This window comes from Cottoperca gobio, chromosome 22 (genome assembly GCF_900634415.1).
Source record: "Cottoperca gobio chromosome 22, fCotGob3.1, whole genome shotgun sequence".
Classification (NCBI taxonomy): Eukaryota; Metazoa; Chordata; class Actinopteri; order Perciformes; family Bovichtidae; genus Cottoperca; species Cottoperca gobio.
In genome coordinates this window covers 8020518-8035535 of record NC_041376.1, presented here as the reverse complement: position 1 = coordinate 8035535, position 15018 = coordinate 8020518, and the positions used below count along the sequence as shown (strand labels likewise).

At 41.4% G+C, this 15018-nt stretch overlaps 1 protein-coding gene across 2 annotated transcripts in view; it reads right to left on the bottom strand.

Annotated features, from left to right (window-relative positions):
• The window catches only part of rcan3 (regulator of calcineurin 3), a 40537-nt gene that overhangs the window by 12508 nt on the left and 13011 nt on the right, over positions 1-15018 (bottom strand). The window contains exon 1 of one of the 2 annotated variants that reach the window (XM_029461197.1): positions 10716-10979. The exons of the other annotated variant lie outside the window; for it this stretch is intronic. Within the exon in view, the coding sequence (XP_029317057.1) occupies positions 10716-10802 (87 nt within the window). The 5' untranslated portion in view covers positions 10803-10979. Of the gene's footprint in view, positions 1-10715; positions 10980-15018 lie in introns of those variants that run through there. 2 annotated transcript variants of the gene reach the window in all.

Below are 15018 nucleotides of genomic sequence, written 5' to 3'. Positions count from 1 at the left end.
GTGGGGGGGGGGGGGAGAGTATAATTTAAAAACATAACATCACTCTCATGGTTTCTTCACACATAAGTCTTTGCTTTACCCACAGGCTTTGTTTACCTAACGAGGGATGTGATGTGCTCAGGGTGGAGACAGTGGAGAGGAGGAGGCGTGAAGTCACAGCGCTCAAACTTGCCGACAATTTGGCTTGATTGAAACGGCAAGTGATGTCGTTATTGCTGCTGACCGCATGTTTCTCCATTTCACCTTTACATACCTGCCAGGGTGTGCCTCAACAGGCTGAATTCCCTTCCTTTCCTCTCCTTGATTGTCTCGTTATCTCGGCCCCGCTGTTGCACAACTGAGCAAACCGGGGGAACCGTTTCACTTAATTTGCAACATGACACCTTTTCCTCTCATGTTAATTTTGACACTTATCAGAACAATTGCCATACTTGCGACCCATTTACAAGAATGCGAGAACCATGTAGAACTCCTGAATGGGTACGATTGTATAAAAATGCTACAATTAGCGATCGGTGTGTCAGCGGTGCTCGCATATCCTGTTTGTCAAAGAGGGCTCTCTTTTAAAAGAAAACAACTAAAGGAGATATAGCATCAGTAGAGAAATATTCTTTAGGCACTATGTTTAGGGTTCCTATAGATTTCGATCAAATTCGATTTTCTTTTGAGAGGTGCCACTTTTACCTGGATTTTATTTCCCCATACACCCAACAAGCTTTCATGTTTCATGCTCCAAGAGTACAACTATCCCCACAGTTTACAGTAAACAAAGTCCTCTTGGTAGCTCACGAAATGCTTCTGGTCGTAGAAAGCGAAGGGAAAATTGGGAGAAAATGCAAATGAGCTGTGCCAATGTGCCACACTTAAAAAGAATTAGCCATGACTAAACTGTTTATATATGAAGAGAGGTTAAATCGCCAACTTTTGAGCGCCAACATTTCCTCCTGTTGTGGCCACATAGAGATCTAGAAAGAAGAATGCGAGACACATAAAGGTCCAACAAAGAGACAGAAAGCAACCCAGCAATAAAGATCTGGAGCCAGTCCGGCGGTGGCTGCAGAGGCATCCTTCAGCTGATTGCCTCTTGGGTAATGAGGTAGTTATGTCCCTGACAGTAATGGAAAGGCTGTCATCGCAGTGGCAACAGGACATGACTGCGGGCATGACTCGCATTCAGCGGTGCAGGGAGGCAGCGAACGCAGAACCAGTCAGTGGTCCTGACACACAATCATCCGAACAAAAGATCAGTCGGCTTACGGATGAGGCGCAGGTTTATAGGTCGTTGTCAACAGGGTTTCATCTGGGGCAAAGTCAGATGGCACAAGAAATATCTGATTGACAGAACAGTGCAGAAGCGACCGCCGGGGTACAGGAGATGAGATAAAGAGGAAGAGGAATTAAAAAAGTATTTACATCTACTTCACACCTCTTACAGGTAATGAATCAGTCAAGTGGCGGTTTTGAGTGTGTGACGGATGACTGCGACTTAAGCGTTTTCCACATCTTATGTCAACGAAGGATTACGTTTCTTCAATGTGTAGGGATCACTTACAATTAGCAGAGCTTCAAGTCCATCCTGTTCTGTTTGCACAGTAAATACAATGATGGATGAACACGCACTGAATTCGACCTCAGTCGCTCCAAACAAATTCCAGATTCTGAATGTATTCTCAGCAAAATTGTTCTTTTACTGTGATGTTCCGCAAAAGCTCCAGCATGCTGTCGACTTATATTGTCCTCGTTGTCAACTCATGGTGCATTTTAGGCTCGCATATTCAACTGTTTGTTCTCTGTCGCAGGTTTTGGCATTTAAAATGTAAATATTTGAAAAATGTATTTTCTTCAAAAGTTTGTTTTTGATAGTAAACTGAATACTTTTGGGATTTGGAACAACACAAGTATTTTAAAGGAAAACAGGGCAATTTTAACATTATACCGAAATTTCATTGACCAAATGATTAACCCATTGATCCAGAAAATAATGAAGATTACCATGGGTTGCATTCTTAATTCAGTATCTACAAGAAAGCTTTGTCCGTGTAGAAATTGGCAGCCACAACATCTAAATTTGCTGACAGAGTCAAAATGCTCTATTTTGATCTGGTTTCTCATTTAAGCTAGTACAGTAAGTTTAAATCACATTGGCTGATGGATACCAAAATCTATGACTGTAATCCACAATCTAGTCCAATTGAATTACACCATTTGGCATTTAGGATCAAAATGAAACGATTTACCAAGCCTAATTGGGAAAAAGAAGAGTTATTCTGGCGAGTCACTCATCTTTCTCTGCGACACGTGCGTGGCTTTAGCACAGTCTAATCCAGACCCTCATGCTTGAATGGGATTTGGGTGAAAACCAACAAACTAGGCCACGGAGCCTCGGGTTGAGTCAGGGATAGTGTTGGACTAAAAATAGATTATGTTGGAATAATTAAGAAAATTCATTTCTTAAGTGTGTGGACCATCATTTTTAATTACCGTCCTCCCCAAAGGGCTACACTGGAACCAGTCTAATGAGGTCGAACAAGAGAGGCAGATTGTAGAGATAACAGATGCAGCTTGATGATACATCTCATACCTTCATGCATGTCTGATCCAGAATTTTTTTTTGCTTATCACATTCCTTATGTTTTCCATTACAGTTCCACAAAACAGAGCCAACTTTCCATTGCAATTAGGTCTGTGTGCAGTTACAACTTGCACTCGTGACATGAAAATGTATTATGTTTCAAACACAGCAGACCTTTTGGCTGCCAAACTTTACTACGAACACTGTCGAAACTAAAACAAATACTCAAATTATGAACATGTTTCCATTACGTTTTTTCAGGTTTTCAACCCTGTTTACAACGCAGAACACTTCAATGAGCATGTTACTGAGTGTCTAATGTGTTAAAGTAACATTGTTACATTCATCCTTTTGCCAGATCATGCATCATTTGCTAGTATCTATTATGTACTCCGCAAATACTCCCCTTCCTGGAGCGATATCTGTAGGTACTCTTTAAAAAGAAAAATCATAGCTCATTTGTTGATTTTCTTTTCCTGCCATCAGTTTACTGCTAACTAAGCTAGCTCTAATGCTAGCTGTCTGAGGCTAATGTGCTGCTAATGATAAGGTAGAGTTGCAGTAATTACTGTTGGATTAACTGTTATGTATTTTACTATTTGTACTGTGCAAGTTGAACATGTCTCAACATATCCAGGGACTTTATGAATCTACTCCATAAACTTACAGACGAGAAAGAGAAAGGACAGAGGAGAGTTAAAGGCTGAGCTAAACACACAGTGATGCTAGCCATGTCAAAGCTAACATCTGTACAGTAAATGTAAACACAAACAAAACTTTGGTTTGTTTCTCAGCAAGACTAATGGAAAAAACGACTAGCCTGACTTTCATGAAACTTGGTGGAAGGGTGAAGCATGGGCCAAGAAAGAACCCATTACATTTTGGAGTTGATCCTTATCACAGGGCGGATATACACAATATCTTTTCACTTAGGGAAACAGCCTTGGAGGTCTGCACTCTGCCCTTCTAGTCGCAAGTGTGTTTGAATTGCTGCATACGTGGCTGTGGACTGACACGCATGGTGAGGATAAAAGAAAGAAACTAATGTTGTCTTAAAAATCTATTTAACACCAGAAATAGCCAAGTGGCCACCAACAGACTACTCTTTCTAATGTTACTACAAACCTATTTGCTTATGTGTTTTAAGTGCCTGGCATTTAGTTGCTTCAGAAGACCTCCAGAGTTATTAAAAGAGTTCGTAAAAGCCAGAGTATTTAACTTTCTTTATCTGTAATATAAATATGCGTATGGCATGTATACATAGTCTGAGTGACGTTACAGCAGTTTGCTGTACACTTAGCATGGGAGTGTGTGGCCAGTGGTTTAGCACTAGGAAAGACTGTAACCTACAGTTAGCTTGCTGACTACTTAGGATGAGGTAATGTGTATCAGAGGATAAACTGAGGTTGCGTGTGTGGTGACCCAACATTCAGGACACAGCGTCTGTCAAAGCAGCTATTAACTTTAGCATAGCAGCAAATCCTCAGAATTACAAAACAAAAACAACAACAACTAGCTTTGTGTGTATTGTGAGGGCTGCGTGAGCACCGGGGGAGGCATGTGAATGGGGCAAGTGTTATTACGGTGAGCTCGATACTTCGAGAGGGGAGAGGTATCGACAGGGGCCGACGCTGCAGCGCTACACGGCCGCTCCCTCTGGGACAGTGTGTCCACGGCGGGGAGATTGAAATCAGTTTACAGCATAAGGGGACACATTAATCCTATTAGCACCAATCTGGTCGTTATGATTTTTTACGAGGCAGGAGCTTTTCCTAGTCAGCAGCACTCAGGCCTCAGTTGAACACACAAACACAAACACATTTTCAGACACTCTTAACATGCAAGTATGTCCGCACAGTCTCCCATGAGATTCACACACTTTCGGCGACGGTAATCCAAAGAGTTACACAACATTACATAAGGTGGCTGAGAGATGCTGCAGCTCTTACCTTAGGCCACCAGTTTATGGACAGATGAGCTCTCTCTCTACTCACCACTGTCTCTTCCTACTGCTCTGTTGCATTTTACCTTTTTTTTTTAATCTGTCTGTTGGCAGCACCCAGCTCTAATGATGATCAAACATCGCTTGAGCAAAGAAAGGAGCACGGCACAGCTGACAAAGTGTAATGCACGTCGTATTTCATTATAGCAACATATTGGCAGTTTTGGAAAGTATAGAACAATTTTGAGGTACATTTTTGTTATTTTATACTTCTACTCCACTGTATTTCAGAAGGTAATATACTTTCTACAGCACTGCATTCATGTCAAAGCTTCAGAAAAAATATATAATCAATGATATTATACAGTATATTAAATTACCCAGCAGTATATTACGGTATATTAAAATTAGCCCCACCTGCTGCAACATGATGACGTTATGTAAATTAATGCATCGATTTTCCAGTACTATATTATATATTATGATGAAACTGGACATTCTGCATAAATACTTTTACTTTAAGTATTTTTTGATTAAAGTCCTTTCACTCAAATACAATTATGAATGCATGACTTTTGATTGTAACAGCGTATTTCTACATTGTGACATTGCTGCTTCTAGTAAGTAAAAGATCTGAATACATCTTTGCCCACTGCCTATAAGGGTTGAATCTAGGTAGATAGATAGATATCTAGTCTTTATAAATTCTTCTTTATTGTTTTTGTATTGTATTTGTTGTTTTGTTTAACCAACAATCAAAAACCTACTAATATTCAATTTACAACCGAGAAAATATTCAAATGAACAGGTTTTTAGAAGTTTAAAATTTAATTTCTGCTTGATAAATACTTAAATAAATGATTAATCAATCATCAAAACTGTAGCCGATTAATCTCCAGTTATTTGACTGATTGACTTCTCGCTTCATCACTTCTATATGTTCCAAAAAATGTAGGCAATGCTTTAGAAAACATTAATAAAGTTCGCCTTTAGCTTGCAGTATGCTGCAGACACAGCGGTCTGAAGCCCGACTGTTTTCTTAGATAATTGGTTTAGCATTGCTATTTTAAGCACTAAAGCAAGCTTGTCTTTCCAGAGCCGTTTGTGTTGGACTGGAAATTCTGAGAGCAAAATTATGTTCGACCTGTAATTTCAATAACAAAGGCCGATCATTGTCCGACGCTGTTTCCCCATCTTCTTCTTTGGTGAGTAGACTGTGAGCCTCTGCTTTCCATTGTGAGGCCTTTTTCTTTGCTTCTAATTTTATCACTTCATAGTTGTGTCTTCTTGGACACATGGTAACCGGACACCTCACCCAGGAGACCGTCCTTTGTTCTACGTCACCCTAACGGACGCAGCGCTAACCTTTAGTTGACACCTGAGCCTCGGCACTTCTCTAAGGTTTCAGGCCAATGTGAGCTGCCCATCTCCACCTGTCTAGTGCCCGGACTGGGGGAGCAGGCACACCTGAGCCTACAGCTTTGGCCCAGGATCGCTCAACCTTGCCAAGATGCAGATATGGTTTCCTACCAGCACAGAACATGATACCATCAGCGTCTACGTCCATCCTGTCTGTCCTGCCTCTGCTCCTCTGCCTCTTGCCTTCACCTCAACAACTGCTCAGAGTGCATCACAACAGTGTTTTGAAATGCTAGGCCTGAATCATATTAAAATTCAGACCTTATTTATGTTTGATGAGCAGGGAGCGAGAGGTCTGTCGCTGTCCTTTCTCTAAATAATAAAACACTGCAGAGTAAATGGGTTATTAACTAAATAGCCAACGATTATTAACAGCAGATCAAGTCAATTAAGACGAGTAATACATCAAGGACTTGTCTATGATATAGAAACTTGATTCTAAAATGCCAATATATATATAGTTCCAACATCTCAGTCGTGAGGACTTTCTGCTTTTCTTTGTCTTACGTGATAGTAAACTGAGTATGTTTTGGTTTTGTTCGTCGGACAAAAAAACTGAAGAAGCAATTTAAAGACGTCATCGTGGGCTTTAGGAAACTGTGGCACAATTGTGTCACAGTTTTTATAAACCAAACGGTTAAACGAGAAAATAATCTGCAGATCATAAAAGAATATGATATCCATTCATCTAACCTTTACTCTCTACAAAGCCATTCGTTCAGTCGACAAAGGATTAGTGTGATATATTCCACATCAGGGCTGCACAATATATGGTTTTCATCAACTTGCACTATAAACACATCGCGAAAAACTGCGATATTGCACTCAGGAATTTCTTTAATTAGCTCTTTAAAATGTCTTTTTTTTTTATTGGTACCTTTTGTCTTCAGTGCAATGTTTAGTTTATTCAATAAAAGAATGTTGGAAATAATTTCTGAGTACACTTTAATATCCGTTTATTTATTGCGAGTAATATCGTGATTGTGATATTCATATTGCATATGGCTAATGTTCCTCATATTGCACGGCCCTATTCCAAGTTAAAACAAATCACATTACACAATTTACACAAGGATACAATGTTTTTTTTCCCTTCCTTTGTTGCTTAGATGCTCATAATAACAGTCACAAATTAAAGGGGAGTGACGGCACGGTATGTAAGGATGTGTGTGTGTGTCAAAAAAGACGGTGGGAAAAAATGAAAACATCAAAGACGTCAGCAAAATCCCTGGAACTACAAATAGCAGATTAGCCATCAAATCTCTCCTCTTTTCTTATACAAAGCATAACTTCTGTGACGATAACGCCTGAGAACAGACATGTGACACAAGAGACAGACAGACGGACAGGAGGACAAATGGAAACTAACCCAGGTGGATGGAAACTTCTACAGGCGTCCTCAGCGAGAAGTTGTGTGTGTTTGCTGACAGAGGTGATTGTCTGTAGGCCCGCTGACTCACTGCTGTGGTTGGAGTGTGTGACTGTTGAGTGTGTGACTGTGTCAGTGTTACTACAGTCATCTGTCTGTGGGAGAGCAGGCTTAAGCTGAAAACTCCTTTGTGGCTCGCAATGCAGCCATTCTGTAGTGTTATTTATAACACGTTTCTCTATAGGAGTGTGTGAATGGGTCATGATGTCAAAGTCCTGTTTACTCCCAATGCTTCCTGATTAAAACATGTTTAATTCAATGACAGACTGCAGCAAGAGAGGCACTTATCAAGAGAAAGAGCAGGTTGACAAGCTGATTAATTATTCATACATGTATAAAAGAGCAAATAAATGGGCAGCCATCAAACTGGCAAGTGAATAAATAAATACATTAAATTGAGCATCAAATCAAGCATGCAAGGTAACTGTAAAGGCTCGCCTCCCGCTCTGTGTTCTTTAGTACACTCACTGCCTGCCAACGTGCTATGACCTTCACCATGTGTCCTGTGCTATCATCTGCTGATGCTGCTACATTTTCCAGGTAATGATGGTGTTGTGACGAACATACACATACTACAGCGTCTGCCCACAGCTCTGGCCTTGCGAAACCTCACAGCAACAATAGTCCTTTTGTTTTCTCCGAAATGGACACAAAGCACTTCGGTATGAAAGCCCACTGTACCACCGGCTCTGCCATTATGGCAACAACAACCTGCTCTGTCCACAGCCTCTGTGTTTTGCCTCATTAATGATGTAACCGGCTGGGATGGAGCCAAGGCAAGCCATTTCAACCGTGTCAAAACAATGGCTCCAAAACACCACAGCCAATCGCACAGCATTTTCTCTAATTAAAAACCCACCATTCACTTTATTTTCTTCATGTTGTCCATTCAAGCACCGCTGCCATTGCCTAATCCTTCCCCAAAGTGTCTATAAATAGCAGCAATCAACATATTAGTTCACCTTAAGTGCGGCGCAGCCAAACAGTAGCTTTGCGATTATTGTTTGTCATCTTCAGATTTGGAGATATTAATAAAAACAGGGGCCTCAGACAGGCTCAGATCTTGTTGAATGATAATAAAAACAAGAGCAGGCTGACAGGGAGGTGAGCTCAATCAGAGGCCGCTCCACACGTGTCCTGCTTTTAATCTGGCCTCTCCCCCCGGCGCTCTCCATCACTCTCTGTGTGCCAGAAACCAAGATTAGTGATGTTCTTTGTGCCATTCGAAAGTCAGACCCCTGTCTGCTCTTTTAATTGTGCATGGACCCCCTTTTCTTTAGGTGAGTCCGGGAGAGTCGGGCTGATAAGAGCTGCTTGACAGGAAGCTTTAGTGAAGAATGCGCTCTGATCAGACTGCCTGTGGCTGTGTCGAGGAGGATGGCTGATCTTAGAGCGCTCAACATTAAATTAAGAAAAGTAAATCACTAAGAAATAAAGGGCATCTGTGATGCGAGTTTCCCCATGCAACACGACAGCACAAGTCCTGTGTTGTAAACAAAGAGACAATCACAATATGTCATGATTAGGAGTATCATCAGTATCAAACCCTGCACACTCAACACTGCTGAGGTTTCACAGACAGCTAGTTTGCTTTCACCCAGAGTCCCTGGGAAATCTTAATGATTATGACCGCTGTCCTATAATTACAGGACAACTGCAGGGTGACACATTCAATGTGTCTTTCACCTTGGCTGATCTGCAGTGTTTAGAAAGTGTAATGAGAGTTGGGAGCTAGCACAGCAGCTGCTTGGCTTCGCTGGGGGAACGCAGCCCACAGGGGTGGGTCAGAGGCTGAAATGCATTGTTAGTTACGTTCAAATATGCAAGGATATTAGTTAGTAACATCATATTACAATCATATGGCGTACTTCCTCTATGTGTAATTCATGCCATGACACACAAGAAGTAGGATATTCCACACACACACACACACACACACACACACACACACACACACACACACACACACACACACACACACACTCCCTGTTGGCAGCTAGGGAAAGGTTACTATAGAAATGCACATGGAGTTGCAAAATAGTGATAAAATATGGCTGACCAAGGTGCCGTGGGGATGAGGGTGGGATGACTGGGTGCTTAAAACCTGCAACAGCCGCTTTTGGATGCAAGAAATAGCTGAATTCAGTCTTCAACACACCAGAGCACATCAGCACTGAGGAACACCTATACACTGGCTGCCTGTGATCAACTACATGTGTCTTTTAGAAATATAGTTTTAGGTGATCCAACTTGTGTCAAACTCCCGAGCTGCACTGTAGCTCGGTTTTATTCTTTTTAACTGCCTGCGTCTCTTTCCGTCTCTTTGGTGATGAGTCAAATCAGACAAGCAGGTGAGGGAATATATTCTGACATGGAGTTTCCAAAGGGTTTAGTGGGTGAGCCAAGCTTTGGCAGACCATCTGTGTGGCCTTTTAAGACCCAAAACTGGCACGTTACACTGCCAAAGGTGGGCTCACTTTGAACACATTTAAGTGCAACTGCTTTCCCGCTCTGTGACTGACCGCATACCGAATACCTGTACCTGCCCCTAGGGCAAGTCAATATAATATGACTGTAGGGAGTGTTCAGGTTAGTCGAGTTAAAAGTGAATGTACTTCAAGTAGGGTACATTTTGATTCAATACTACAGAGAGAGCGAAAACTCACATTACATTCATTCCATATGACAACCATTTACACTTTCATGGTTTGATTATTTATACTAGTTTTTTTTTATTTTATTAATGTTGTTTGTTTTATAATTATCAGAATTTTAATTAGATTGTTAATTTTTCAGTATGTCATCTGACCTCATGCACCTGCAATGCTGCTGGAATGAGGATGAGCAGATATAAAGAGGGGGGGAGAAGAGGGTCTGTCCGCCACTGCGTCTAAAGCTGCCTGAATTCTTTCCCTGCATGTGCCTTGCATGAACAATTAAAATCCATCACACCCTCCTATTCAACTTGCGCATCATCTCCAAACACCTCACGCTGCAAAACTTACACGATTCCACAATTGGTGCATTAAGGATCTCTGTGTGCGCGTGTGTGTGTGTGTGTGTGTATGTGCGTGCGTCTCCCATTCGTGAATTGTCTACCCATTTCTGCAATTCATCAAGCGTCAATCAACTGTGCCGTGCGCGCGGCGCGGGACGTGAGTCTCGGCGGGCTGCGGCTCCCATTGATAAAAATCCTCGCCTGAGAGACAGGGCTGCATTCAACGTCACCATGACATGCATGCACTTCTTTGTGGCAGCACGCAGTCTGTCCTGAGCAAACTGCTGCACACCACAAGGGCACAACCGTAATGATTAGTTGGAATGTACGTTTTTTTTGTTGGTGAAAACCGTACCTGCAATTTGTCTGACGTAAACACTTCGGTGTCTACTTCGCAGGCGATGATGGTCACCATCTCCAGTTTCATATTTATCGATGGCATTCCCTTTTCGTGGTTAGGGAAAAAAACCGAAACGGAGTAAAAGTCTTTCTCCTCCTTTAAAGCAGCAGGTCGAAAAAGTCTTTAAGGATCTTCCTCCAGAAACTTGAGGTTAAGTCCAGCTGACTGTTCTGGTCGGTTTTATCAGCTGAGAGAGTTGCTGCTGGACTCTTCACTGCACTGACGCGCTGCTGAGAGTGATGCTGCAGCAGCAGCCGCACAAACTCTCTCTCTCTCTCTCCCCCCCCCCCCCCCCCCCCCTCTCTCTCTCTCTCTCTCCCTCCTGCCCTCCCCCTGGCTCCACATTGACGTCATTACCATGCTCACGTTCGTCGTGTTTTACGCCACTACAGAGCTCGACGAACCGTACAGGGGCCACTGCAGAATTCACGGTCCGGTTTATTCCGCTTTTTCTTGTATTTTTGTCAGTTTTTATGTTTACCGAGCTGCTGAAGAAAAAAGATGTGTCATAACCTTTTTGAAAAATTCAGTTCATCTGGCAAACTGTAGGCTACATCAAGTTAAATCAGCATCAGTCACCCTGACTGCATTCAGACAGAGAGCTTGTTATTTACCTTTCATGCCTTTGAATAATGCTCTTATATACATGCAGTACAACGAACATATCACCACAGGGGGTGGACATAATACCAGGAACATCTAGGCTATATCAAGTCTTATGTAAATGCCCTACAATAACGGCTATTTTTAAGGATGTCTAACAGAAGCGATGAGGCAATATGTGGAGCATAGTTTGCAGTGCTAGGGGACAAAATCTAAACACCTTACAATATTGCAAACTAATAAAACATGTGTTACAGTTTCAAAAATCACCATCATGTTAAAACCAATACAGAAAGTTACAAGGTCATATATATATATATATATATATATATATATATATATATATATATATATATATATATATATATATATATATATATGTAGGGCTGCAACTAAACAAATCATCTTGTTATTGATTAATCTTTCAATTAGTTCCCCCTTTTTTTCTACAATTAAAAATCAGAAAACCAACAGTCCAAAACAAGAAAGATAAAACAGAGAAGGAAGCAAATCTTCAAGTTTGAGAACCTGAAAATGTTTGGTAGCTGCACTTAAAGCGACATTATGTAACTATTTTATCATAAAATAACCGCTTCACAAATCGTTTTGATGCTACCCTGACTTGTAATAGGGAGAATGGTGCTTCTGTCAGTCACTCTGGGCTCCGAACGCCTGTTCATGTCATTCAGTGAGCGGGTCGTACAGTCTCCCGAGAGAAGAGCTTACGGCTTTACGGCACTAAGATGGTTTTGGTAAAACTGGATCATATTTAGGGAGAAAATATTTTCTGGTTTTCCTTCTGATGTGCTCCTGTCCGCTCTGCTTCGGGATTTACGGAGTGATGGACAGAAAGCTTTACTTGTTGCTAAAATAACAAGTCTGAAACTGTAGGGGGCGCTAAATCGCAATATTACAGAATCTTATATTATGTTGCTTTAATAAATAAAATAAACGATTTGTTTTCTGTTGATCTGTTAACCGACTAGTCGTATCAGTTATGTTTATCTCTCCAAGCTTTTCTCTAATCTTTGCTTTTTGTTTGGGGGGGGGGGGGGTCACAAGTAGCCATTGCTCTGTGTTAGGGGTCACAAGCAAAAAAGGTTGGGAACCACTGCATTAAAGTGGATTATCTTAATCAATAATCGTGTTATTGTGTCCATCACTCGTGTACCAGCAACATTACAAGCAGCGTGCAAGATTTACTGACGATATCCTTGTGATACAAGAGCTGTATTGGAAAAGTTGTTTTATTGCATACCATAAAATATTGTTTTGTATAAATCATGGGCTCAAATTACTGGCTCGCTGACAGACATCCACAGCACTGTGCGTCAAAAGTACAACGCTTAGTGAAGGCATCTACTGTACTGCACTTTCCCCCCTGTAAAGGCGTAATTGCGTAACCATGCCTGTCAGCTGCCTTCAGTCGACATGGTATGTGGCTTCATGAGCCTAAGAATAACTAACAAACAACATGGGTGTATGGCGGTCACGCTGCTGTGTCCAGTGCCAAAGCTGTTCTCCTACATGCTGTTAACAGAAAGACATCTATTTTGGGCATTATGGTCTTTAAGGCAGATTCATTGTAGATCCTGGAAAGACTCAGATTTAAAAACTTTAAAAGAAGTTCTTAGCGAGCTGTACTGTACTTTAAGTGCTGACTTGTTGATTGGAGATTAACTGTACCGTGGCTCTTTATCACTCACTTTAAAGCAGCTGATGGAGCTGACTGTACCACTGCTGCCACAGCTCCTTTTCCTCTTAATTATGATGATACAGTGCAAGTTTCCACTTCAGCTGAAGACCAATCATTAAAACAAATCCCACAGACATTATGCCATTGCATAATAAACCATGTCTTTTTTTCCATCACTCAGACCATCTCTTTGCCTCCCTCGGTTTCATAATAATTGCCCGGCCGGCCGAAACAGCTAAGTCCCCTATAAGCCATTAATATTAAGGCTCTAGGCGGTGAGGGCTATTTATGTCCGTGTGTGTCAGGCATTGTCCACGCTGTGCAGACGGAGAACATGAGTGAGAGATGTGAGGATGACTGTGACATTCCTCCACCAGTCAGCGTCAGTCAGTCACCCAGTCTGGAACAATCGGCCTCTAAATGCCAAAAAGCGACACCTATCAGACACTGTAGCTCCCAGCTGCTTCATCTGCTGGGAGAGAATCTGTTTTATTCTTTCAAGCAACAGTAGTAAAAGCGAAGGCAGCAGAAAAGATGCTATTTGACAGGTTTATATAATATTTCAAAATCACCCTCAAAGCACATTAATAACAAGCTCAGAAGTGATAAAGCAGCGTGCCTGTGTCACCTTTTCTTTTAAATCTGCTGTGTTTTCTGGAATTTAATGTAGCCTCCGCTCGCCAAGCGCTGTGATCATTTATTTATGGCTTGTTGGAAAATTCTCTTTTCACTTGCCCCTATTTACAAAGCCTTGAGTCAACAGAAGATGGTAGAGATTCACTGTCCTGCTGACGGAAACTTCAGCTGAGCAGATGCTTCTTTAATCAAAGCCATCCTGCTTGTACTTAACTTCAAATGTAGTCTGGACTAGTTTAATGTAGATATAATCAAGCCTATTCAACTCAAGTGTTACTGCTGCACTGTGTAGCAGTGATTCCCAAACAGGAGTACTTGTAACCAGGGGGACTGCAGTTGCCATGGGATATGTGGAAAGATTGTGGAGATGCTCAGTGGAAAGAAAATAAGAAAGTCTATTGTGTAAACAGATTAGTACGATGCTTGTCTTTAGTGAATTTACAATCACAAGAATAATCGAACTACGAGAGGCTGCCTGCAAAGTTCGTACCTCTGCATTTCAGAAAATACAACACATTGCTTTATCCATTTCAAATGAGAGATTGAGATGATTAAAACCTTTCAAAAGCTGCCACCTTGTAAGAATTGTCAAGAACAGTATCAGTAGGTGTTTTACTTTAATGACAACAATTCTTCTTCTTGTCTAACTCAAGTTGGTTGCATCATGCACACACACAAATGCAAAGGAGATGGTTAGATAAAGGAAATGGAAATCTTCGCTTTTCTTCTTCTTTTTCATTCAACCTGTGGTTTCTTCATATGCATATAAAAAGAAATGAATATACTGTACATGCGGCATACGATAAGGCGCACATTTAATAGTAGAACTCTAGGCATTGCAGAGTCTCTAACGTGCATGATGCACTTTATAAATGATGAGAAGAGGAGGAGGCAGGGAGGCAGCCGAGGGTGAGACGCTGTGTCTCAGACTCACTGACGAGCTGAATTTGTATTCTGAAGTGTAGCTCTGCAGAGGAGCAGGAGGGAAGAAATCAGGGCAGTGGATCATCACAGTGGGTTGATGTACGCATGCTCACATGTTAATGCACAAACCAAACAATGCAACATATAAACATAAACACAATGACAAATAAAACATTGCATGAAAAATATAATCTGTGCTACATCATCTGTCAATTCAAACCAAAAACATGCACACACACTTATCCACTACAAGAATTCACCCAAAATAGAAATTTGACATGAGTGATTTGAGCTTGTGTGTGTGTGTGTGTGTGTGTGTGTGTGTGGTGTGTGTGTGTGCGTGTGTGTGATGTAACAGCAGAAGAATGGAAGAATGACAGTGTAAAAACACACACACAC